The sequence below is a fragment of the Choloepus didactylus genome, chromosome 2 (assembly GCF_015220235.1).
Source record: "Choloepus didactylus isolate mChoDid1 chromosome 2, mChoDid1.pri, whole genome shotgun sequence".
In the NCBI taxonomy this organism is placed as follows: Eukaryota; Metazoa; Chordata; class Mammalia; order Pilosa; family Megalonychidae; genus Choloepus; species Choloepus didactylus.
Window position 1 is genome coordinate 150,421,375 of NC_051308.1, and position 27,138 is coordinate 150,448,512.

The 27,138-nt window shown below is 37.2% G+C and overlaps 1 protein-coding gene across 2 annotated transcripts in view; it reads right to left on the reverse strand.

Annotated features, from left to right (window-relative positions):
* Window positions 1-27,138, reverse strand: part of BTBD8 (BTB domain containing 8) — a 110,701-nt gene that overhangs the window by 73,690 nt on the left and 9,873 nt on the right. For both annotated transcript variants that reach the window (XM_037826653.1, XM_037826654.1), the window contains one exon: window positions 23,576-23,693. In XM_037826653.1, coding sequence (XP_037682581.1) covers window positions 23,576-23,693 — 118 coding nt within the window. The remainder of the gene's footprint in view (window positions 1-23,575; window positions 23,694-27,138) is intronic.

Here is a 27,138-nt window from a genome sequence, read left to right on the forward strand (position 1 = left end):
TTACTTTCTACAGGATCTAAAATACATAAACTGTAATGATAAATCAGTGGTTTTGGACTCAATGTAAAATATGTAATTTTTGACAAGAAGTACATAAACGTGGGGGAATGGAGGAGTATAGGAACATAGTTTATGTGTCCCATTGAAGTTAAGTTGGTATCAAAGAAAAACAAGATTGTTACAGATTTAAGAGGTTAAATTTAAGCCTCACAGTAAACACAAAGAAAGTATCGGAGAATATGACCATAGAGATGAAAAGTAGAGTATGGGTTACAAGAAGTGGGGGAAGGGGCAATGGGGAGTTAAGAAATGAGTGTAGGGTTTCAGTTTGGGGTGAAGAGAAATGGAGGGGTTGAAATGGGAAGATTTCGGCTGTATATATGTTTCCACAATTGAAAAAAAAAAAAAAAATTCTAAATAGATGATAATTAAATGCCAAGGATGACCCTGGATGGGATCTGAGGATGGAGGAGAGGAGGATCAAAGGGACGCAATTGGGACATAAGGAAAAAAAAAAGGAAATACAGAATCTAAGCTTTGTATCAATGTTGAATTTCTTGAACTTCTTAGCTGCGCTTAATGGGATTACATAAAAGAATGTTCTTGTTCATGGGAAATGTATATGTGAATTATATTGTTTGTTCAAGGATGTGTGCAGCTTGCTCTCATATGTTTGGAAGACTGAGCAATAGATGATGGATTATAGGGAGCGAGGGAAGGAGGGAAAGAAAGAAATGGTAGTGTGACAGGATGTTAAAGTTGGTGGATCGGGGTATCGGGGGAGTGGGGTCAGGGTATGCTGGAGTTCTGTGTATGGGATTTGCATTGTTTTTGCAACTGTTCCTGTAAGTTTGAATGTATTTCAAAATAAAATTAAAAAAAAAAAAAAAAAAGAACAGCTACATGGAAATAACTGAAATGGTGGAACCATAACCAATAACCTATAACTACTTGTTAAATTGTACTTTGAAAGTTATCACTGCTATGTATATATGTTATATTCCAAAATAAAAAAAAATGTTTAAACAAATAAAGTTTCTGTTAGACCCTCCGGATTTGAAATAATAATAATAATAATGCCTGTTTATAATAAAATCCAGTAGACAACTACATGCAGTAAAAATGTTACATCCTGTCTTTGCTTCCTTGTTTCCTTCAATTCTACTCTATAGAAATAACCACTGCCAACAGTTTATTGGATATTCTGCCAGGCCTTTTATCATGGCAGTCTTTTTTAGTACATTAATTATGCTGAATTTTAATATATATAATCCATTTAATCCTTTGTGATGTATTCTTGATTTTTTTTATGAATCTCAATCTCCACACAAAACATAGTATCTGTCACATAAGAAGTGCGCATTAAGCATTTCTTAAAAGAATACTATTGGGAGGGGCAAGATGGCAGAGTGCTGAGGCACAGAATTTTGTCTTTCCTCTAGAGCAGCTGGTAATTACCCAAGAACTATATGAAACAGTGTTTTTGGGGTCTCCAGTAACTAGTCACATATCAAACACAAGTTTGGAATCAGAGGAAAAGCTGAGATGGCAGCAAACATTGTAAGTTCCCCCGACCAGGGGTTTGGTGCCCATCCCCACCCAGACCCCAGGGACTGTCTTGCTGCTGGCTCCCTGAAACGGAAAAAAAAAAACAACAAAAAAACAACAATCTTCTGAGGGCAAGAAGGGGGGGCTCAACCCAGCCTCAACTGCAGAATTAATTAAAAAATTAAGTAATTTTTGGAGCTGGGGGTGCTAATGAAGGGCTGGACTCTGAGAAGGCGGAGCACATAAAAGTGGGCACCCATTCCCTGGCTCCAAAAAAGCCTTTTTTGTCTCCCTACATTCTGTCCTTTCTCCCTTCTCACTGACTCCTTATCTTTTTCCATTTCAATAGCCCCTGGCAAGGGCAGAATTGAAGCTGTTGGAGAATAATTATCAGACAATAGCCCAAAGTACATCTTTAAATGCTCTATTCTGACACTGACAAAACTTCCAGGCTGGGGAAAGGCTTTTAAAAGGGACTCCTTTTTTTTTCCCTTGTTTTTCTTTTCTATTTTTTTAATCTAAAAGTAACATACGTGGTTATCTTCTATCAGAAAGCCCAAGTTGAAGGACTAGGCTAGGCTTGGGGGGAGACAGAGTACCCAGAATGTCTTTGAATTCCAGATTCACTTCTGAAGGTCTCCACCCTATCTTTAATTGGCAACTCAGGCTGACCAAGGAATTTAGCTGGAGTTGCCCCAAAACAGAGAGGGAAGAAGGTAATAGTGCCCCTGAGAGACAACTGGAGTTCCTAGGATTGGGAGAGTGGAGGGAGGTCCAGCCCAGCTGGCAGCCCTCCTTCTGGGATCTCAGACCCTAGGAGCTGCAATTCAGATTCTGGCTTCAGTCAGCCACACCCCTGATAGGATCAGAGTCACCAGGAGAACTAAAGCTTCCATACCTCCTTACTTACTTAGGGGAGCTGCTGGCTGGCAAATGCCACCTGCCAAACAGGAAAGGAAAAGCACCGATTCTAGAGGCCTCATAGGAGGGTCTCATTCTCAGGGAAACTCCATACCCTCCTCATGAGACCTGGGCCTATACAGACTGGGAAAATCTGACAGGGGTTGACCATATCTGAGGAGACCCTCTCACAAAAAGGCTACATAGAGGCAGGGCAAGAAACAGAAAAACAAGAGGTGAAAAATTCTGATCAACTAAATAGAACCTAAGTTAGATGTCTAGAATAAGTTGAACTGAACAACACAGGTCTGAGAAAAAAGCCAACCAACAAGAAACCCCTAGGTAAAAGAGAGAAAATGAGCTCCAAAATAAACTAATCAAGAAAATCAGATGCCTAGACAACTTAAGATAACAAACCATACTAGGAAACATGAAAATATGGACCAGCCAAAACTAATAGTTCAACCAAGATACAGGAGTGAGGCAACTAATGCTAAATCAATTCAGTGAACTGAAAGAAGATATAGCAAAAGAGATGAAGGATTTAAAGAAGACACTGGATGACCATAAAGAAGAATTTGTAAACTTGAAAAAACAAATGGCGGAACTCACAGGGATGAAGGCCACAATGGAGGAGATGAAAAACACAATGGAGGGACACAAAGAGTAGATTTGAACAGACAGAAGAAAGGATCAGTGAACTGGAAGACAAGACATTTGAATTCATACATACAAAAGAACAGATGGTGAAAAAAATGGAAAAATAAGAGCAGGGTCCTAGGGAGCTGAGTGACAACATGAAACGCACAAATATATGTGTTATGGGTATCCTGGAAGGAGAAGAGAGGGGAAAAGGGACAGAAAGAATAATAGAAGAAATATTCACTGAAAATTTCCCAACTCTTATGAAAGAAAATTAGAGATTCAAGAATTACAGCATATTCCAATCAGAATAGATCCCAACAGACCTACTCCAAGAGACTGATCAGATTGTCCAATGTCAAAGACAGAGAGAATTCTGAAAGCAACAAGAGAAAGGCAGTCCATCACATACATGGGAAGTTTGATAAGACTATGTACAAATTGCTCCACAGAAACCATGGAGGAGAGAAGTCACTGGCATTATATATTTAAGATACTGAAAGAGAAAAACTGCCAACCAAGAATTCTATATCCAGCAAAACTGTCCTTCAAAAATGAGGGAGAGATTAATATTTTCAGACAAAAAGACACTGAGAGAGTTTGTGAATAAGAGACCAGTGCCACAAGAAATACTAAAGGGAGTGCTACAGGCCAACAGGAAAAGATAGGAGAGAGAGAGTTGGAGTAGAGTGCAGAAATGAAGATTATCAGGAAAGGTAAAAGGAGAGAGAGGAAAAAATAAGATATGACATATAAAATACAAACGACAAAATGGTAGAAGAAAGTACTGCCCTTACAGTAATAACATTAAATGTAAATGGATTAAACTCCCCAGTAAAAAGACACAGACTGGCAGAATGGATTAAAAAACAGGACCCATCTATATGCTGCCTACAAGAAACTCACTTTAGACACAGGACAAAAACAGACTGAAAGTGAAAGGTTGGAAAAAGATATTTCATGCAAACAACAACCAGAAAAAAGCAGAGTAGCTACATTAATATCAGACAAATTAGACTTCAAAAGTAAAACAACTAAAAGAGACAAAGAAGGATACTATATATTAATAAAAGGTTCAATTCACCAAGAAAACATAACAACCATAAATATTTATGCACCAAGTGAGAATGCCCCAAAATGCAAGAGGTAAATACTGAGATCACTGAAAGAAGTAGACACCTCTACAATAATAGTTGGAGACTTCAATACACCACTCTCATCAATGGATAGAACATCTAGACAGAGGATCAATAAAGAAACAGAGATGTTGAATTGTACAATAAATGAACTAGACTTGACATTTATAAAACACTACATCCAACAACAGCAGGATACAGTTTTTTCTCAAGAGCTCATGGAATATTCTCTAGGATAGACCACATGTTGTGTCACAAAGCAAGTCTCAACAAATTTAAAAATATTGATATTATACAAAACACTTTCTCAGACCATAATGGAATGAAGTTGGAAATAAATAAAAGGCAGATGGTCATAAAATTCACAAACATATGGAGGCTAAACAACACCCTCTTAGAAAACCAGTGGGTAAAGGGAGAAATTAGTAAATACCTTGAGGCAAATGACAATGAAAACACAACATATCAAAACTTATGGGATGCAGCAAAGGTGGTGCTAAGAGGGAAATTTATTGCCCTAAATGCCTACATTAAAAGAGAAGAGAGAGCAAAAGTTGAAGAATTAACTGTTCACCTGGAGGAATTAGAGAAAGAACAGCAAACTAACCCAAAGCAAACACAAGGGAAGAAATAACAAAGATTAGAGCAGAAATAAATGAAATTGAGAAAAGGATAATAACAGAGAGAATCAACAAAACCAGAAGTTGGTTCTTTGAGAAAATCAATAAAATTGATGGACCACTGGCTAGGCTAACAAAAAGAAAGAGAGAGAGAGAGTGGATGCAAATAAATGCAATCAGAAATAGGAAAGGAAACATAACTACTGGCTCTGCAGAAATTAAGGAGATAATGAGAAGATACTATGAGCAATTATATGCTAATAAACTAGATAACTTAGATGAAATAGACAACTTCCTAGAAAAGCATAAACAACCAACATTGACTCAAGAAGAAATAGATGACCTCAACAAACCAATCAAGTAAAGAGATTGAGTCAGTCATCAAAAAGCTCCCAAAAAGGAAAAGCCCAGGACTAGATGGCTTCACATATGAATTCTACCAAGCATACAAGAAAGAATTAGTACCAATCCTGCTCAAACTCTTCAAAAAACTTGAAGAAGAGGGAAAGCTACCTAACTCATTCTATGAAGCTAACATCACCCTAATACCAAAATCAGACAAAGATACTACAAAAAAAGGAAATTATAGATCAATCTCTTTAATGAACACAGATGCAAAAATCCTCAACAAAATACTTGCAAATCGAATCCAGGAGCACATTAAAAGAATTGTACACTACGATCAGGTGGGATTTATTCCAGGTATGCAAGGCTGGTTCAACACAAGAAAATCAATTAATGTAATACACCACATCAATAAATCAAAGCAGAAGAACCACATGATCATCTCGATTGATGCAGAAAAGGCATTTGACAAAATTCAACATCCTTTCCTGATGAAAACACTTCAAAGGATAGGAATAGAAGGGAACTTTTTCAATATGATAAAGGTGATATATGAAAAACCCACAGCTAACTTCATACTCAATGGGGAGAGACTGAAAGCTTTCGCTCTAAGATCAGGAACAAGACAGGGATGCTGACTGTCACTACTGTTATTCAACATTGTGTTGGAAGTGCTAGCTAGAGCAATTAGGCAAGAAAAAGAAATAAAAGGCATACAAATTGGAGAGGAAGAAGTAAAACTTTCACTATTTGCAGATGACATGATTCTATATGTAGAAAAACCTACAGCAAAGCTACTAGAACTAGTCAATGAATACAGCAAAATGGCAGGCTACAAGATCAACAAGCAAATAACTGTAGTGTTCTTATACGCAAGTAAAGTGCAACAAGAGGAGGAAATCAAGAAAAAAAATCCATTTACAACAGCAACCAAAAGAATCAAGTATTTAGGAATAAACTTAACCAAGGACACAAAAGATCTTTACATAGAAAACTATAAGAAACTGCTAAAAGAAATTGAACAGGGCCTAAAAAAAATGGAAGAACATACCATGTTCATTGATTGGAAGACTAAATATAGTTAAGATGGCAATTTTACCTAAACTGATTTATAGATTCATGCAATACCAATTAAAATCCCAACAACTTATTTTACAGAAAAAGAAAAAACAATAACCAAATTTATTTGGAAGGGCAAGGTGCCCTGAATAGCCAAAAATACCTTGAGAAAGAGGAACGAAGTGGGAGTTCTCACACTACCTGACTTTGAAACATATTACAAACCTACAGTGCTCAAAACAACATGGTACTGGCATAAGGACAGATATACTGACCAATGGAGTTGAATTGAGTGTTCAGAAGTAGACCCTTGCATCTATGGACAATTGATCTGTGATAAGGCAGTCAAGCCAAAGCAACAGGGACAGAGCAGCCTCTTCAATAAATGGTGTTTGGAGAACTGGATATCCATTTCCAAAAGAATGAAAGAGGACACCTATCTAACACCTTATACAAAAATTAACTCAAAATAGATCAAAGACCTAAACATTAGCACCAAAACCATAAGACTCTTAGAAGAAAATGTAGGGCAATATCTTAAAGATCTTGGAATAGGAGGTGGTTTCCTAGACCTCAAACCCAAGGTGTGAGCAACCAAAGAACAAATAGACAAATGGGAGCTCCTCAAAATTAAACACTTTTGTACATCAAAGGACTTTGTCAGAAAAGTAAAAAGGCAACCTATACAATGGGAGATGATATTTGGAAACCACATATCAGGTAAGGGTTTAATATCCCAAATATATAAAGGGATCCTACAACTTAACAACAGAAAGACAAACCACCCAATTAAAAAATGGGCAAAAGACAGGAACTGACATTTTTCTGAAGAGGAAATATAAATGGCTCAAAAACATATGAAAAAATGCTCAACTTCATTGGTTATTGGGAAATGCAAATCAAAACCACAATGAGATATCATCTCACATCTACCAGAATGGCAATTATCCAAAAAAACAGAAAATTACAAGTGCTGGAGAGGATGTGGAGAAAGAGGCACGCTTATTCATAACTGTTGGTGGGAATGCAGAATGGTGCAACCACTCTGGAAGACAGTGTGGAGGTTCCTCAGGAAGCTAACTACAGATTTGCCATATGACCCACCTATTCCATTGCTAGGTATATACTCAGAGGAACTGAAACTTAAGACACAGACATTTGTAAACCGATGTTTATTGAAGCATTATTCATGATTGCCAAGAGACAGAAACAGCCCAAATGTTCACCAAAGGATGAGTGGATAAACAAACTGTGGTATATACACATGATGGAATATTATGTATCTGTAAGACAGAACAAAAACATGGATCACATAATTACGTGGATGAACCTTGAGGACATTATGTTGAGTGAAGTTAGCCAGAAACAAAAGGACAGATACTGTATAGTCTCATTAATATGAACAAACATTAATGAACAAACTTTGAGAGTTAAAAGCTGACAATACAGGCTACCAGGAAATAGAAAGAGGGTAGAGATCGGGCATTTGATGCTGAAGGACCATAGAATGTTTAGCAGGATTGATTGTATAGATCCAGAAATAGATATCACAATACTGTGTTATGGTAGCCCAGTACTGTAAGTAAACAGAACAAAGATGTCTGTGAGTAAAGCTGAAAGAGGTGTGATAGGAGAATGTATGACACCAGAGGTAAAGATAGATGATAAAGACTGGGACTGTATAACTTGGCAAAAACTAGAGTGGCCAATGACTGTTACTAAATGTACAAATATAAAAATGTTTCTGCATGTGGGAGAGCAAATGAATGTCAACCATCTAGAGTGTTGAAAAAGGGATGGTATTTGGGAAAAAAAATAATTAAAGCAAACTGGAGTCTATGGTCAACAGTAACATTGTAATATGTTTCCATTAAATGTAACAAAGGCAATATACCAATGCTAAGTGTATACGACAGGGGGATATACGGGAGGGACACAGGATTCTTGGTAGTGGTGTTGTTTTCTGTACTTACTATCTATTGTATTGTATGACATGTTAATTTTATTTTTATCATCTTTTTTATTATTTGCTAAAAAAATTTTTTTTTAGTAATCAATATGTTCAAGTGCAATTGTGGTGACAAATGTACACCTTTATGATGACACCACGAATGACTGGCTGTACACTGTGGATAAATGTATGGTATGTGAATATAACTATAAAACTGTAGGAAAAAATATATATAGGAGTAAAAGAGTTGGAGAAAACATGGAGAGAGGGATGTACCTATCTACTGTTGATGAGCAGGCAGAATGTGCCTTTCTGGTCAGTGTGGTGATTCCACAGAAAAGCAAAGTATGTGGGGACCATAAGGTCCTGCAACCTCATTATGGGGTATGTCATTGGAAGATCTGAGAGCAGAGACATGAACGGACATTTGCACATTGGTGTTCATGGAGGCAGTATTCATGATTTGCAAAGGGTGGACGTGGCCTAAGGGTACACAGACTGAGGAACAGAATGGTGGACTGTGGTGTGCATACAATGGAATGTTGAGAAACTATGAGGAGTGAAGCTGTGAGACACACAATGAGGTGAATGGATCCTGTACACAGCATTTTGAGTGAAGTACACCAGAAATAAAGGCAAACACTATAATGCCTCACCAATATGGACTAACTACAAAGTGTAAACTCAGAATTGAATCTTAGAACACAGTCTAAGAGGGGAGCAATTATTGTAATGGTCCCTAGATTGTAAGCTCTTACAGCAGTCAAATCTATTCCTGAATTGTAATGGCTGTCTCCAAACTTTGAGATGCTGATCCCTTAGTACATAACCTGATTGGTCCCTGGAACACTGGGTATCTCTGTGACACCTGAAACTCAGAGCTAGAGCTCGGCAGATATGAATGTCAGTATTAGTGCATACAGCAACTATTAAAAAAAAAAAAAAAAAGCTGAAAAAGAGCCCAGACTTTAATTAGTGATATGAATGAAGCAGATCTGGTTAGGCCTAGGGCAAATTGGGTCAAAGGGTAAAGGTCAAAATGACTGTGTTAAAACTTCAACTTCCATGTGAGACCAAGGGAAGAGATGTCTATTTGGTGCAGGATCTATATTTTCTAAACAGTATAACTCTACAGTTGGTTTGTTCAAACACCACAATTACATGGAACTTTGAAGAGGAAGTGAGATATGGTAGGTTAGTATAGGTTAGAGTGAAACAGTGACACATCCCAAAGTAATTTGGGCAGAGAATAAAAATATATTTACAGGGCCCCCCTGAGGAGCGGGGGGAAAGTGCAGAAGTATTGGACTTCCTCACCTGGACTGATGTTGATGTTGTCACAAACATTAGGACTGATGGTTTGATGTTCTGAGACCTCTGTCATGGGACTTGCCCTCATGAAGCTCATTACTGCAAAAGAGAGGCTAAACTTGCATATAATTGTGCCCACGGGTCTCACTCTGAGTACCTCTTTGTTGCTCAGATGTGGCTCTCTCTCTCTCTCTCTCTCTCTCTCTCTCTCTCTCTAAGCCGCTTCGGCAGACGAACTCACTGCCCTCTCCACTATGTGGGACCCAACTTCCAGGGATGTAAATCTCCCTGGAAACGCAGGATATGACTCCCAGGGATGAATCTGGACCTGGCATCGTGGGATTGAGAATATCTTCTTGACCAAAAGGGGGATGCAAAATGAAACAAAATAAAGTTTCAGTGGCTGAGAGATTTCAAATGGGGTCGAGAGGTCACTCTGGTGGACATTCTTATGCACTATATAGATAACACTTCTTAGGTTTTAATGTATTGGAATAGCTAGAAGTAAATACCTGAAACTATCAAACTCCAACCCAGTAGTCTGGACTCCTGAAGACAACTGTATAACAATGTAGATTATAAGGGGTGACAGTGTGCTTGTGAAAACCTTGTGGATCACACTCCCTTTATCTAGTGTATGGATGGATGAGTAGAAAAGTGGGGACAAAAACTAAATGAAAAAGAGAGTGGGATGGGGGGGATGATTTGGGTGTTCTTTTTTACTTTTATTTTTTATTCTTATTCTGATTCTTTCTGATATAAGGAAAATGTTCAAAAATAGACTAGGGTGATGAATGCATAACTGTATGATGGTGTTGTGAACAGCTGATTGTATACCATGGATGACTGTATGGTATGTGAACATATTTCAATAAAACTGAATTTAATAAAAAAAAAAAGAATACTATTAGAATTTTACCCTTCTACTTACTTTCTCTGACTATACCTAGTTATAAAGATATATACACATATAGCATGCTGTGATTTACCAATGCAGCAACCATGAAAATGCACCTCTCAGATCGTTGATTTGTAATCGATGTACGTATGGCTCCAGCTATGAAATCTATAACCACAAATGGTCTCAAAGCCACCTTCTCACAGGCAGCAATCTGCCAATGACGTAGCACAGCAGGGATACTAAGGCAGGCCTATTCCTGGGAGATAGGGGCTCCCCTGATAGGCAACTTTGGGAAACTTTCCACCAGCCTTGTGGAACTGTCCTTAGAAGTTGGTAGATGCATCTATCCAACCTTCCTTCTTTCTCTCTCTCCTTCACTCAGGGTCATGTCATCACTGATGTCTAACAGCTCTCCCAGAAGAACTGAACCATCACAGCATGCTAGCCATTTCCATTTGAGTAAGAGTAAAAGCATCAGAATCTAAAACAATTATCCTGACTTTAAATCAGAAATTTAGAAAATTTCCCTATTTATAATTGGGATACATGCCTTAGGTTAAAAAAAAAAAAAATCATGCTATAGATAGCATGGTGCATTAAAAATCTTTGCCAAGTTTTTTCTTTTTCTACACGCCAAAACTATTTTCTCCTTTTGATTAAGTTTAATTTCAACTGACAATGCTGCTTCTGGCTGTTGACATGCCCTAATTTCCCCTTGTTGCTTTAGTACACTGTTATTCAATACTTCCTGATGTTAGGTGAACTATATTCATTACTCCAGGCAAAATAATGGCCTGGATTACTCAGAAGCTCTAAAGAAGGAATTTTTACTAGGATTAATTTTTTTAAGTACTCTCGCTCTGAGAATATATTTTTTTCCTTTACTTACACATAACTGAATAAGGGTTCAGTCAGAGCAGTGAACCCAAACTTTTTGGAGCTATGACTATTCATTTCACTTCTCTGAAAATATTTTGAAGAACATAAACTTTTTAAAATGAGAATTAGCTTTCTTTCAAGAATTTTGTGACTTCTCTTGACAATAGCTTTCATAGGACTAGCCTTTCCTAAGTTAAATTGTAAAGTCCAGTGGATGCCCTTATACAACACAACTGAAACTGATAGTTGTTTGGTTAATCAAAAAAGTCAGGGGAGAATTAAAAATTGATTTGTAAATGTCACAATCATTTTATTTTAGCTTAAAAAATAAAAGTGCATTCATTCACAAATCTTTCACCAAAAGACCAAATCTTTTTTTAATGTAAAGTTTGCTGACTGGAGCCTCATCTTTCTTGCAAAAACTAAATCTATCACGATTTCTAGTTCAGATTTCTTAAAAGTGGAGAAAGAACTTAAAAACTTTTGTAATGCAATCTGAGTAGAGAATCATTCCAGATTTTTATAACTTCCCCTCAAACTTTTCTTTTAATTTATGCTGAATTAAATAGCAATTTTTAAAGTGCTGCTCTTCTTTATTAAATCTTTCCAAAGCATTTGCCTTATTTTTCATTGGAATACTAACTTTTTATACTTCATATATCATTGGTTTATATAATATTTTGGTAAATTATATCATTAAAACAATAGATTCAAATAGCATAAACAGGTTTGGGAACAAACCCATGTGACTCTTGGAAAGCACAAATTTAACTGATGGGAACGGAAATGTGTAAGTATACTAGAAAATGGTCTCATGGCATTGAGAGTTCAGCCAAACCCGTCAGCATGTTCTACGGAGGATTCCGGAGAGCAGGTTAAGAAGTAAAGTAGAGTTCAGTTAGCAGAGCTTCTGCTGTAGGTAGTTTGTTTCCTACCTCTCCTTTCAGGCATCCCAGTGCCTTCTGCTTTGGTCCCCATTATAATCTCCCACAAAGGCCTGTGTTGCCAAGGAATTCCACCTCTTTTCCCTCTATTGTTTCTGCATCTAATTTACCATTATTTTAAACCTTTCAAGTGGACAGGGTTAACCATTTATCACCAATAAAATAATTAACATTAAGATGTTAGTAACTTACTTTATTGAATGGTAATTTGGAGATTTGTTATTAACTATTTCATTTAAGCTTCTGGACAATCCTGTAAGATGGAATCAGCAAACTTTTTTCTGTCAAAGGACATATAGTAAATATTTTACCCTTTGCAGGTCCCTATTTCATATACTTTTTTGTTTTTTTAACAAACCTGTAAAATATAAAAAGCATTCTTAGCTCAAGGGCCATTGACTAGATTTGGGACATAGTTTGCTGACCTCCACTATAAGACAAGGTAGAATGGGTGAAACTGTGCCTCTCTTACAGATATCTAACACATACTTATTGAAAAGAATGACTGCAGGCCAAAATCCTCCATGTAATCTTTCAGGCCCAACCAAAGGCAATTACAAGGCTTTGCCTGGTAGACATCTGAGGGGAAAAGCCCTCCCCACACTGGACGTGGTAGGTAGCCAGTATACGACAGTTTTCTGGAGGGAATTGCAGTCAAGGACTCAGCCCCCTCCCACCCACACCCCCAGACACGTTCATAGGCATAGCTGCATTCCTAGCCCAGGTGCTTCCATTCAAAGGCCTTCTTATAGGGGGACTCGGCTGAGGTATTTCCCAGGTGGCTCCACTGAGACTCAGTACTTTTCCACTCTTAGTCCCCCCATTTTCCCTCCCCTTAACCCCTACTCCCAAATCCATAAAGAAGCAGGAGCCCTTAGTTTGGGGCTCCTCAGCAGTGAGACAATTCTCCCTGTGTATGCTGCATGCCATCTGACTCTTGCTTGGTGCCATTTTGTGGAGAAAAATATAACACTGGGTAACAGACATTTTTTTTTTTTTTTTTGCCTCTTGCTTGCTCTATCACAGTAAGTGAATAAAGGTTTGACTGTTACTTTCAGTTTCGCTTGTTATCCTAACTGACCACCTTGAAACCTGGAAGCTCAACACTTACAACTACCAACATTTACTGAAAGCTTACATGTGCCAGGCAATGTGCTAAGTGCTTTACCTGCATTCTCTGATTCAATCCTCACAGCCATCCTATACTATAGTTAGTATTATTATTCCTTTTACACATAAAGAAATTGAGACTTGGAGAGATTAAGTAATTTCCCAACAATTAAGAAGTGGTAAAATCAGAATCTAAATCCAGAAAGACTGACTTACTATTACTAAAGTATATCATTTTGAAAAAGTTTTCAGCTAATGTGCCCAAGAACATATTGCTTATTAGTGGCAAGGCCCAGACTAGAGCACAGACCTCCTGACTCAGTTCCAATTTACTAAATATTCAGAGAAATCTATATTTTAAAGGAGGATTTAACAATGTCTTAACCTAATAAATGAATGTCTACTAGTATAACATTAAGCACCAATAAGGAGGTAGTTTGGAAGAGACACCAGATCTTGATTGTCACAAAGTTAAAATTAGGAATCAGTGCCTGGCTTTATAAATAAGGCTGCATACAGGAATTTTATATGGAACACAGAAGTACAACAAATAAATTGTCTTAAAATTGTAGCATATTCCATTTTTCTCACAAAATATTAAAATCATTATAAAATGGGAAGATAGCAAAGGAATGGGTCAAGTAGGTGCATGAGGGTAGACTGAAGATGACAGGAGGAAATAATAAGCAAAGAGAAATGCACAATATCCAGATGGTACTTACTTGGTGATTGAAAGCAATTCAGGCAGGAAGACAATATTAGAGAGATCCACACAAGGGGTAGTATGTAGTGGTATCCCAGGCAGCAACAGTCAGAAAAATAGTAGCATAACTAACAAATGGGATCCATGAACTATAATGGGCCCTCTTTTTTAGAATATGCCCCCCAAATAATAAAAAGAGCTCTCTTCATTTCTGCTTTTAGCAGAAGTATTGGAGGTAAACAAGAACAAAAATGGGGAAAAGGGTGGGGGAGTTATACTTTGGAGAGGGAAAGGTGTGTAGAGGGAGAAAAGCGTAGTAAATATGATTTCACCTGGACGTCTACTGCTATCCTATCCCACCTTGGGTTACAACTCAAACCATGTTTCTCTGTTTGCCCCACATAAGTAATGGGGCATAGAGCCTACTGCTGTCTTCTACACAAAAGCCTGACAAGGGCTTACCAGCTGGATGATGATGTGATAGTAAACACTTGTATTTATTATGTGCCAGGTACTATTCAAAGTGCTTAAAATAAGTAATTTAATCCTCACAATAACCCTATGAGATGGGTATTTTTATAATCCCCATCTTAGATGAAGATGCTGAAGCAAAGAATGGTTAAATGATATGTCCAATTTCACACAGGTAATGATGGTGGTGCTGGAATTCAAACCCAGGCAGACTGGCTCCACAATCCATACACAGCCACTCATGTCAAGAGGGTTAGAAATGATTTCTTTGATTTAGTTTTGCAATCATAAGCAAGTAATTGGCATCAGATTGGTCTTGTAGCATATAAAGACCTCCAGACATTGGGCTGAGATTTAAGGTAAAGACTGGACAGAGCAAGTGGAGAGACAAACTTGGAAGAACTGGGGTATCAGGGATGTTACAAAGGAAGAAATGTGAGTATCAAAGAAAAACAGTGACTCAATTGTGTACCAAACCTAGAATGCCAGGTAGATATACAGGCAAAGAAATGAGGTAGATGCTGTTAGAAAAACTGGCACCTGAGGTCAGAGCAGGACTACCAGCAACACTGATTTAATCCTGAATCCCCTGAGTTAATGAACCAGTTTTCCCTAAATTTCCTTTGACAAGGGAAAAGAGGGTTCAGTCTATGCAAAATAGCTAGTCTCTAGAGGGAGTTAGGTGGCCCAAATTCAGAACCTGAAGGTATGAGAAGCAGAAAGGCAGATTGTTTAGTGGTAGAATTTAGAGAATAAGGCAAGTCTCTTCACTCCCATTTCAGTATCCTTTCCACAAGAATACAAATACTGATAAAACAGGTAAAAGTTTTAACACAGTAAAAAGTTTTAACAGGTAAAAGGAGTTAACATATACTGAATACCAACTATTCGCCAGGCCCTAGAGATACACTAACTTATTTGATCCTCCCTGCAATCCTATGAGGAAAGATATTATTGGCTCAGTTTTATAGAAGAGGAAATTACCTTGTTATCATACCAATTTGAATATATTAAACTAGCAAACTGAACTTTAAAAATTTGAAACCTAGGCAAAAGTTACGAGGAAGATGGCAGACTAGGGAGATACAGGACATACTGCTCCCACAAAACAGCTACTGGACAGGCAGAAAGTGTCTGAATCAATGGTTCTGGAGCTTTGGAGGCAAGAGAAGCACTGTACAACATCCAGGAAAGAGCAGGATGGGAAGACTGAGAACATACAGAGAAAGCTGTGAGTGAATTGCTCCTGAGGTAGTGGCTTGCGCCAGTTCCCCACCCTCAAAAGGCTTGCTTCAGGGACCTAAAAAGATGGAAAAATATTCCATGTTCATGGATAGGAAGGCTAAATGTCATTAAGATGTCAATTCTACCCATACTCATCTATAGATTCAAGGCAATTCCAATCAAAATTCCAACAACCTACTTTGCAGACTTGGAAAAGCTAGTTATCAAATTTATTTGGAAGGGAAAGAGGCCTAGAATTGCTAAAAACATTCTAAAAAAGAAATACAAAGTGGGAGGTCTTACACTTCCTGACTTTGAAGCTTACTATAAAGCCACGGTAGTCAAAACAGCATGGTATGGGCACAAAGATAGACTTATTGATCAATGGAATCTAACTGAGAATTCAGAAATAGACCCCCAGATCTATGGTCAACTGATCTTTGATAAGGCCCCCAAAACCAGTGAACTGGGACATAACAGTCTCTTCAACAAATGGGCTGGGAGAACTGGATATGCATATCCAAAAGAATGAAAGAGGGCCCGCATCTCATACCCTACATAAAAATTAACTGAAAGTGTATAAAAGACCTCAATATAAAAGACAGTACCACAAAACTCCCAGAAGATAATGTGGGGAAACAACTTCAAGACCTTGTATTAGGAGGTCACTTCTTAGACTTTATTCCCAAAGCAGAAGAAACAAAAGAAAAAATAGATAAATGGGAACTGCTCAAAATTAAAAGTTTCTGTACCTCAAAGGAATTTGTCAAAAAGGTGACGAGGCAGCCAACTCAATGGGAAAAAATATTTGGAAACGATATATCTGATAAGAGACTGATATCTTGCATATATACAGAAATCCTACAACTCAATGATAATAGTACAAACAACTCAATTATAAAATGGGAAAAAGATATGAAAAGACATTTCTCTGAAGAAGAAATACAAATGGCTGAAAAACACATGAAAAAATATTCATCTTCACTAGCTATTAAGGAGATGCAAATTAAGACTACAATGAGATTCCATCTCACACCAATCAGAATGGCTGCCGTTAAACAAACAGGAAACTACAAATGCTGGAGAGAATGTGGAGAAACTGGGACTCTTGTTCATTGCTGGTGGGACCGTATAATGGTTCAGCCACTCTGGAGGAGAGTCTGGCGGTTCCTTAGAAAACTAGATATCGGGTTACCCTTCAATTCAGCAATTTCACTTCTCAGTATATACCCAGAAGATCTGAAAGCAGTGACACGAACGGATATTTGCACACCGATGCTCATAGTGGTATTATTCACAATTGCCAAGAGATAGAAACAATCCAAATGTCCTTCAACAGATGAATGGATAAACAAAATGTGGTATATACATATGATGGAATACTACGTGGCAGTCAGAAGGAATGAGGTCATGACAACATGGATAAACCTTGAAGACATAATGCTGAGTGAAATAAGCCAGACACAAAAAAAGAGAGATATTTTATGTTACTACTAATGTGAACTCTATGCAAAATGTAAAATAAATGTTTTATATTGTAGAATGTAGGGGACCTAAAGATAGACAGCAACTAGTGAAGGGGGAATGATAATCTAATAAGAACAGATAAGATATGGAGAGTAATCTTAATGATATGGGAATGCTCAGGAATGACTATGGTTTGTTAATTTTCGGGGGTATGGTAGGAACACGTTGGAAGCAATGTAGTTATTTTAGGTTGTTTTTCTTATTCCTTTGTTTTGTTTTGTTTGAAATGGTTTTGTTTTTTTTTTTAATAATAAATATATTAAAAAAAGCTTGCTTCAGTTATGGTCAGGGGCTGGCTGCCACAGAAGGAGAGTGGCGTGAAGGTCTTCCTCCCTGGGAATGGTGGAGAGACACGGTTGAATGCTGACATGGCTTCTGATAGGCAGGCTTGACTGCTGAGTTCCAGCTCTGAATCGCAGTTCTAGCCTGCCTGGAACAGGGATTCCCAGAGCCATTATCTCAACACCACTAGGTGGAGGTTGAAAAAATACACTCCCTCCTTAGGACCGTGGGAAAAGCTTTGCCGAAGAGTACCATATACTGGAAAGGCAAGGAAAGGGCAGTTAGGGGAGATGGAGAAGGAAAAAACAGACAAACAAACAAAAAGGCTTTTTGACATCTTTCCTGTGCCTCTCCCCAGGACCCTTTGGAACTGTCTGTGTCTCCTTCATGGGCGCCTGGACCTATGTGATCAATTAAACATGAGCAATTCTAAAGGTCTAGAATAAGTTGACTCAAGTGTCAAAGAAGAGCCTTAAAGCAAAGCCAATCAACAATAAAAACCTAGACAAGAGAGAGAAACTGACCACCAAAGTAAACACATCAATATAACCAGATGTGCAGACATCAGCAAAAAATTACAAGCCATACTAAGAAACAGGAAGATATGGCCCAGTCAAAGGAACAAATAAACTTCAGAGGAGACACAGAATTCAGAACAACTAATCAAAAATGTTCAAACAAATCTCCTAAGTCAATTCAAGGAAACGAAGGAGAATATGGCTAAAGATATAAAGGATATTAAGAAGACACTGTGTGAGCATAAAGAAGAATGTAAAAGTATAAAAGAAACAAATTGAAGGGGAAAACACACATGATCATATCGATTGATGCAGAAAAGGCATCTGACACAATCCAGCATCCTTTCTTGATAAAAAACACTTCAAAAGACAGGTATAGAAGGAAACTTCCTCCACATGATAAAAGGCATATATGAAAAACCCACAGCTAATACCAGGCTCAACGGTGAAAGACTGAAAACTTTTTAAGATATGGAACAAGAAAAGGATGCCCACTGTCACCACTGTTATCCAACATTGTGCTAGAAGTTCTAGCTAAACCAGTTAGGCAAGAAAAAAAATAATAAAAGGAATCCAAATTGGATAGGAAGAAGTAGAACTTTCACTATTTGCAGATGACATGATCCTATATTTAGAAAGATCCAAAAAATCTACAGCAAAGCTACTAGAGCTAATAAACAAATTCATCAAAGAGGCAGGCACAAGATCAACACACAAAAATGAGTGGTATTTCTATACCCTTGTAGTGAGCAATCTGAGGAGGAAATCAAGAAAAAAACTCCATTTACAATAGCAACTAGAAGAACCAAATATCTAGGGATAAATTTAGCTAAGTATCCAAAGGACTTGTACACAGAAAACTATAAAACATTGCTAAAAGAAATCAAAGATGACCTAAATAAAGGGAAGGACATTCTGTATTCATGGGTAGGAAGACTAAATATCACTAAGTCAATTCTACCCAAATTTATTTAAAGATTCAACATGATCTCAATCAAAATTCTCACAGCCTACTTTGCAGAAATGGAAAAGCCAATTATCAAATTTATTTGAAATGGTAAGGGGTCCTGGATAGCCAAAAACATCTTGAAAAAGAAGAATGAAGTTGGATGACTTTAAAGCATATTACAAAGCTACACTGCTCAAAACAGCATGGTACTGTTATAAAGACAGACATATTGATCAATGGAATCAAATTAAGAGTTAAGTAGTAGACCCTCATCTCTATGGTCAATTGATTTTTGCAAAGCTGCCAAGTCCACTCAACTGGGACAAAAACAGTCTCTTCAAAATGATGCTGGGAGAACTGAATATACATATTAAAATGAATGAAAGAGGACCCCTATCTCACACCTTATGCAAAAATTAACTCAAAATGGATCAAAGGCCTAAATATAAGAGCCAGGACCATAAAACTCCTAAAAGAAAATGTAAGGAAGCATCTTCAAGATCTTGTAGTAGGCAGTACTTCTTACACTTTACACCCAAAACACAAGCAACAAAAGAAAAAATAAATGGGACCTCTAGAATACTTTTGTACTTCAAAGGACTTTTTCAAGAAGGTGAAAAGGCAGCCTACAATGGGACAGACTACTTGGAAAGCACATATCTGATAAGGGTTTAATTTCCAGAGTATATAAAGAAATCCTATAGTTCAACAAAAAAAAGACAAACAACCCAATTGAAAAATGGGCAAAAGACTTGAATGGACATTTTTTGCAAAGAGGAAATAGAAATGGCTAAAAAGCACATGAAAAGATGCTCAACTTCACTAGCTATTAGGGAAATGCAAATCAAAACCACAGTCAGATACCATTTCACACCTACTAGAATGGCCACTATTCAACAAACAGGAAACTATAAGTGTTGGAGAGGATGTGGAGAAATAGGAACACTTATTCACTGCTGGTAGGAATGTAAAATGGTACAGCTGCTGTAGAAGACACCTAAGTACAGAACTGCCATATGATCTGGCAATCCCACCACTAGGTATATACTCAGAAGAACTGAAAGGGATGTGAACAAACATTCGCACACCTATGTTCACAGTGGTATTATCCACTATTGCCAAAATATGGAAGAAACCCAAGTGTCCATCAACCAGCAAATGGATAAACAAATGTGGTATATACATCCGATGGAGTATTATTCAGCTATAAGAAGAAATGAAGTCCTGATGCATGCAACATGAATGAACCTTGAGAACATATGTTGAGTGAAATACGCCAGAGACAAAAGGACAAATATTGCACGACCTCACTAATATGAACTAATTATAATGAACAAACACATGGAGTTAATATCTAGAATACAGGTTACCAGAGATAAAATAAGGGTAGAGAATAGGGAGCTGATGCTTAATTTGTGAAGAATTTTTAATAAATTTGATTGTAAATGTTTGGAAATGAATAGAGGTGATGGTAGCACATTATTATGAGAGTAATTAACAGCACTGAACTGTGGGCATGATTGTGATTAAAAGGGGAAGTTTAGGTTAATGTATGTCACTAGAAGGAAAGCTAGAGGATGAAACATGGGACTGTATAACATAGTAAACCCTGTTGGGGGTGATCAATTTCATTAATAGGACAGATATTATAATGTTCTTCCATGAACTAGAACAAACATACATCCCTATTATAAGGTGTTGTTAAAAGGTTGGTATATGGGAAAAATACACCCAATGCAAACTGTGGACTATAGTTAACAGCAGTATTTTAATATACTTTCATCAATTGTAACAAAGGTACCACACCAATGCTAAGTGTCAATAATAGTGGAATATAGGGGTATAGGATTTTTCTTTTTGGAGCAATAAAAATGTTCTAAAATTGTTTGCACAACTCTGTATTATACTGAGAGCCACTGGTTTTACACTCTGGATGGATTCAATGGGTGTGTGATAAAACTTCATTAAAAAATCATGTGAGACCTAAAAATATAGTTCTGATCATAAACTCTAGTCTTTTATAAGTACTTGTATTGATCTTTCACTATATAATTACATATATTAAAAATTAAAGTAGCCATGTTAAAAATGGATTTTTAGTCATAACATTAGGAGGATAAATGATGACATTGTTCACCTATAATAAGAAGTAATTTATTCTACATTACATGAATATGTGTTTTCTGAACAACTGCCATAATATTCCTTGAATTGAAAAATAAAGTTAGTATGTACCAAACAGAGATGTTTGAGGATGTACTAGGAAGGTAATCTTAGGATTTAGAATTTGTAATTGTAGCTCACATAAAGGCACCAAAAACAAGGTAGAAAAACAAGTCAGATCTTGAAACACATCCTCATAAAACTGCCTTTCTAGTTAACGCAAAATTTTTTCTTGTAAGGTAAACAGAATAAACCAGAAATGTGAGCAAGAGCTGTCCTGGAATACAAACCTAATATTCTTGATCTAGCTCCTAAAACACAGTCCTGTTAGTCCACTGTCAGGCAGCAAACAGAAGAGGCCAAATACAGACAATGACTGTTTGAGGACATATTGCAAATGGTCAGTGTTCTGACTTCCCTGTGTGACATAGAGAGCCTCAAGAATCTATGAAAAGAACCTTGGTAGATTCCCACAAGGTTTCAATAAAAACCTGGACAAAACTTAAATTATATTAATTTTTAAAATGAGATTGTATTGGCCAAACCCACACACACACCATAGTTTAGGAAAATTATACGCAAGATACAGAAAATACACTGACTAATCCACATTATGTTCCATATTTTACAATATATAATGCAGAAATCTTAAGAATTAGGAAAATGTGTATATATATTTATAAAATACATGTTCCTAGAGAGAAAAATTCAAGTCTCAAATAGTATTCTGGTTCAAACTGGCAATCCTAGAGTTTGGCAAGGTACTACTGACCATTAACTGGTAAAATCAGTATGATCTCTGAGAGCACAAACGTTAACACTCTTTAGTGTGGTAGATTCCTGTAATCTAAATCAACTGTTAATTTCATTAAAGGTTGTGCACCCTAAAGCCTAGAAGATCCCATTGCTCCTTGACACTGCAAATAGTCTGGTTCTTCCTCTTCAGGAGCATCAAAACAACTTCTTATCAACATTCTATTTGAAACACAAAGAGAAGGAGAGAGAATAACTGTCAGTTTTCCAGTTCTGATTCTAGTGCATTGTGAGGTCCAGCTGTACTTCTTTCTATTAAGTTCCAACAGATAACCTGTATTTCTTAATTAAAATTTTTTCTTCTCTTAATCAGCTTTTGGTTACTTACCATCAAGAGCCTGACCAAAACAGTCAACAGTCTTCAAAATGAAATCCAAAAGCCTGGGATGTCTAAGAAAACCAATTCCAAAGCAGAATAATGTTTTTTGTTTTCTGGTATTGTGCTGGTTAGATGTATTATGTCCCCCAAAATGCCATTATCTTTGATGCAGTTTTGTGTGGGCAGGAAAAGTATTGGTGTTGACTGGGTTGGAGACTTTTGATTAGATATTTCCGTGGAGATGTGATCACTCAACTGTGGGTGAGATCTTTCATTGGATAATTTCCATGGAGGTGTGGCCCCGCCCATTCAGCATGGGCCTTGATTAGTTTACTAGAGCACTATATAAGCCCAGACAGAAAGAGCGAGCTTGCTATAGCCAAGAGGGACACTTTGAAGAATGCACAAGAGCTGAGAGAGGAGCTGCAAATGAGAGGCAGTTTGAAGATGGCCACTGAAAGCAGACTTTTGCTCCGGAGAAGCTAAGAGAGGAAAAACGCCCCAAGAGCAACTAAGAGTGAAATTTTTGAGGAACTGCAGCCAGGAAAGGAACGTCCTAGCCATTTTGAAACAAGAACTCTGGAACAGACGCCAGCCACGTGCCTTTCCAGCTAAAAGAGGTTTTTGGGATACCATTGGCCATCCTCCAGTGAAGGCACCCAATTGTTGATGTGTTACCCTGGATACTTTATGGTCTTAAGACTGTAACTGTGTAACCAGTTACACAGTTACAGTCTTATAAAACCCAATCCATTTCAGGTGTTTTGCATTCTGGCAGCATTAGCAAACCATTATTAAAATTCCTCATTAACGCTATTCATAAGTATCTTCTATTTTAAATCACAAAATTTGAGCCAAAATGTATTCAGAGAAAACACATGTTGTTAATGTAGAAATAATCATTCTGAATACTATAATGCCTGTGAAACTAAAAACTACATTTAACTAAATTTTCTGTGACAGTGGTTTTCAAACCTATTTTAGCCTATTGAATATTGCTCTGGCCCTGGCTGAAGCATGTGTGCACACACACGTCTGTGGGCACGTATGTGAGTGTGTGCATGTGTGAGCTTGCAGGCAGAAAAATCCTGTCTGATGACCAACCTCTTCCCTGGTAAGAGACCAGCTGAGGCATCACCATGGAACCCTTGTGGAAAATGTAAATCAGAGGTTAAAGATCATTGTGCTAGAAAAAGACAGCCATCCTTCTACTCACTACTGTCAAAACCAAGACATTAAATCAATCACATTTCTATTTACCTGTGAGCTTTAAAACTTTTTCCATCAACATAAATATCAATATCTGGGCAACAATGTTTCATGTAAAGTTTCAATAAATCTTCTCCTAATTCAGATGCAGGCTCCAAGTCATAATTATCTTTAAAAGAGGAAGAAAAAAAAAAAAAAACAAGATTTAAAAAATAGGTCCTTTAATAGTATCAATATCCAAAAATTTTGTATTCTAATATTAACCAAAGATTTCTCCATATAATTATCTCCATTAACTGCTATGAGAGAGAGATGCAGGGAATGGAATATTTAACTAGTAAATTCAAAATAAAACAAAACTGTAAAATCATATATACTTTCTGCTTTGAAATATATGTACTTACATTTAAATATAGATGAGATAAATGTCTAGAGAAACACATTTAAATATGTGTAATGTTAACACAAAATCATACACCAAAAATGAAGATACTTCATGAACATCTATCTTAGAAAATCTGCAAATTTTGATATTCTTTTTTACTACTTAATTCCTTCCTATTCCCTACTTCATGGATATATGGCTAGAATGATTTGCAAACTTACAGAAATTCAATTGAAATTAATGGGCATTTATAGAGCACTTATTATGAGTATAGTACTGTACACAGCATAAAAAACTATCTCTACTTTAAAAAATTCACTATTAAGGCAGTGGTAAGTCCAATAAGACATGTATACATAAAAAAAAGAAAAAAAAACTACATGGTGTAACATAGCTTTGCAGTCCCAGAAATTTTTTTTAGTCAAGACACCTGGTGAAGATCAGTATCTGGGGAAAGATTTCTCCCAACCAAATTTATAAGCCTAGAGTATAAATCGTAATGCCAATACTGCCTCTACCTTCAAAAGAAATCCAAAATCCAATCACTCTCACAGTCTTCACTGATATCACACTGGTCCAAGCTACCATCATCTCTTACCTGGATTTCTGCATAACTTCCTAACTAGTCGTTCGCCTTTGACTCCCACAGTCTATTTTCAACAAAGGATTCAGAGGCATCTTGTAAAAATATAATTCAGATCACGGCCCTTCTCAATTCAAAACCCTCCTAGGGTTCTCCATTTCTTAGAGCATAAAAGCCAAATTCCTTAACAATGGCACCGGGCCCCACAATATCTGGCTCCTGAATACTTCTCTGACCCCATCGCCTACTTTTTGCTTACTTCCACATTGAACTCCTTCTTGTTCCTCCAATATAGCACTTATGTTCCCATCTTAGGATTTTGCACTGCCATTTCTTCTGCATCGAACACTCGTCTCCCAGATATCCACTTGACACTCTCATCTTTCTCAAATCTTTGCTTAAATGTCACCTTTCCTATAAGGCCGACCCTAACACTCTATCTAAAACTGCAACTCCTATTGCTAGCACTCTCAATTCCAACTTTCTCTATTCTATTGTTTATTGGCTATCTCATCCTTAACCACTGCCTTTCACTAGAATGCTAAGGAAACTTGTTATAGTCATTGAGGTATCTCTCAGACCTAGAACAGTGCCAAACACATAGATCCTCTGTAACTATTTGTTGAATAAATAAATGTATCAAATATTACAGAATAAAAATTTTTGAAGGAAAAACATAAAACACCAACCAGAATTAGGTAGGGAGTGAGGGGAGATCCTATTCCTTCTAGATATTCCTATAGAACACCTAAAGCACTTAATGACCGATACAAAAGGAAAATACAGAAACTTTTCAAAAGAAAACCAAATTAATCTGAAGATTACTCACCATGTAGAGACTCCCAACTCCTGTTTATGTATTGAAATAGACTACTGAACTTGAATATACCAGAGAAATCCAAAATTCAATGTGCCCCAACCTTAAGTCACCATTCCACCCTACTCTAAACTTGCTTCTCTTACACACTCCCTCAGCTAGTAAAACAGCATCATCCAAACTTCTTTAAATGGCTTATGTGAATTGATTCACCTGGGACAGTTTCAGCCAATGCTTGTGACCCCAGGGTGATTTTTTAATAGCTACTCTTTCACTCTCTCTGAAGTGTCTCAGTTTGGACAATAAAATATAAGATAACCCTTCCTATAATAAAACGTAACGCCCTTCATAATCAGGCTTATGTTTACATCTCTAGGATTATCTCTTCTCTTATCATGACCATTTCCACCCCCTATTTTAACCCAAACCCATGATAAATCATTTCTGGTTTTCCAAGTATGCTATGCCTCTGGCTCTCTGTGGCTTAAAGTCATGCTGTTTCCTTTGCACAGAATACTCTCCCCTAAACTCTTTTTGCCTGGTTAACAACTGGTTTTTCTTTGGGATTCAGGTCAGACATCACACCCTCCCTGTAGCTTTCTCTGATCTTAAGTCCAGGTTATATATCCCTACTTGTATCCTCATAACACCGTGCACATGGCCTACCTGTCTATATCTCTTACTAGACTTCAGGACAGGGACACTGTATTTTGTTCACTCTGTAACCTGGCACAAAGTAGATACTCAATTTAAAAATATTAGAATGATTAGAATGGCATTTCAGGAACAAACAGCAAGTGCAAAGGCAGAGGGATGGAAAAAATACAGCTCTTTGTGGGGAAATGCCAAGTAATTTAGTAGGACTAGAGTTCAGAAATATGGGGTGGTCATGGAAAGAGAAGGTAGTAAAGATGAAACTGGAGAGTTCTAAGGAAGAGAAAATTCATGAAATTCTCTGATACCATGGAAGGAACTTGAGATTTATATTAAGGCTGTGGGAAACAGCTGAAGAATTTTAGCAGGGGAGTGCCATGATCAAACTTGGAATTAACAAACATTGTTCTATACAATAAAATGGAGGGTAGCACCACTAGTGGCCTGGAGATTAGCTGGGTTACAAATTATCAAGTAAAACAGCAAAGTCTTAAAATAAATTAATGGCATGAGTATAATGAGAAGCATTTAAGAATATTCAGGAGATAAATCAACAGACATGGCCATCAACTGAATGAAGTGTAAAGAGTGAGTAGAAAGACGGAGATACAATCCATGTAGATACAGCATTTAAGAGAATAGCAGGTTGCAGAAGTGAGTGATTAGGTCAATTTAGGACAGGTTAAATTTGAGATATTTAAGGTAAACTTAAACAGGTATGTCTAGTCAGTCATTGGTATATGAAGCGCTAAAAAAATTAGAAAGTACCAATTAGTTAAAAAGCAGAAAGATGAGCCAGTAAAGAAGACTAAGGAATGGCTGTGCTGGTTTGAAGCTGTTATGTACCCCAGAAAATGTCATATTCTTTTAATCCATTCCTGTGGGTGCAGACCTATTGTGGATGGGACCTTTTGGTCAGGTTATTTCAATCTGAGATGTGACCCACCCCATTCAAAGTGGGTTTTAATTCTTTTACTGAAGTCCTTTATGAGAGAGCTCAGAGAGAAACACCCAGAGAAGTTTGGAGAGAGCTGAGAGAGAAAAGCCCTGGAGATGCTAAGAGAGGACCCCCAGAAGCTCAGAGAGGAAGCCACTGGAACCTGGAGTTGAAAGCAACAAACCGAGGAGGAAAGGATCAGCAGATACCAGCCATGTGCCTTCCCATGTGACAGAAG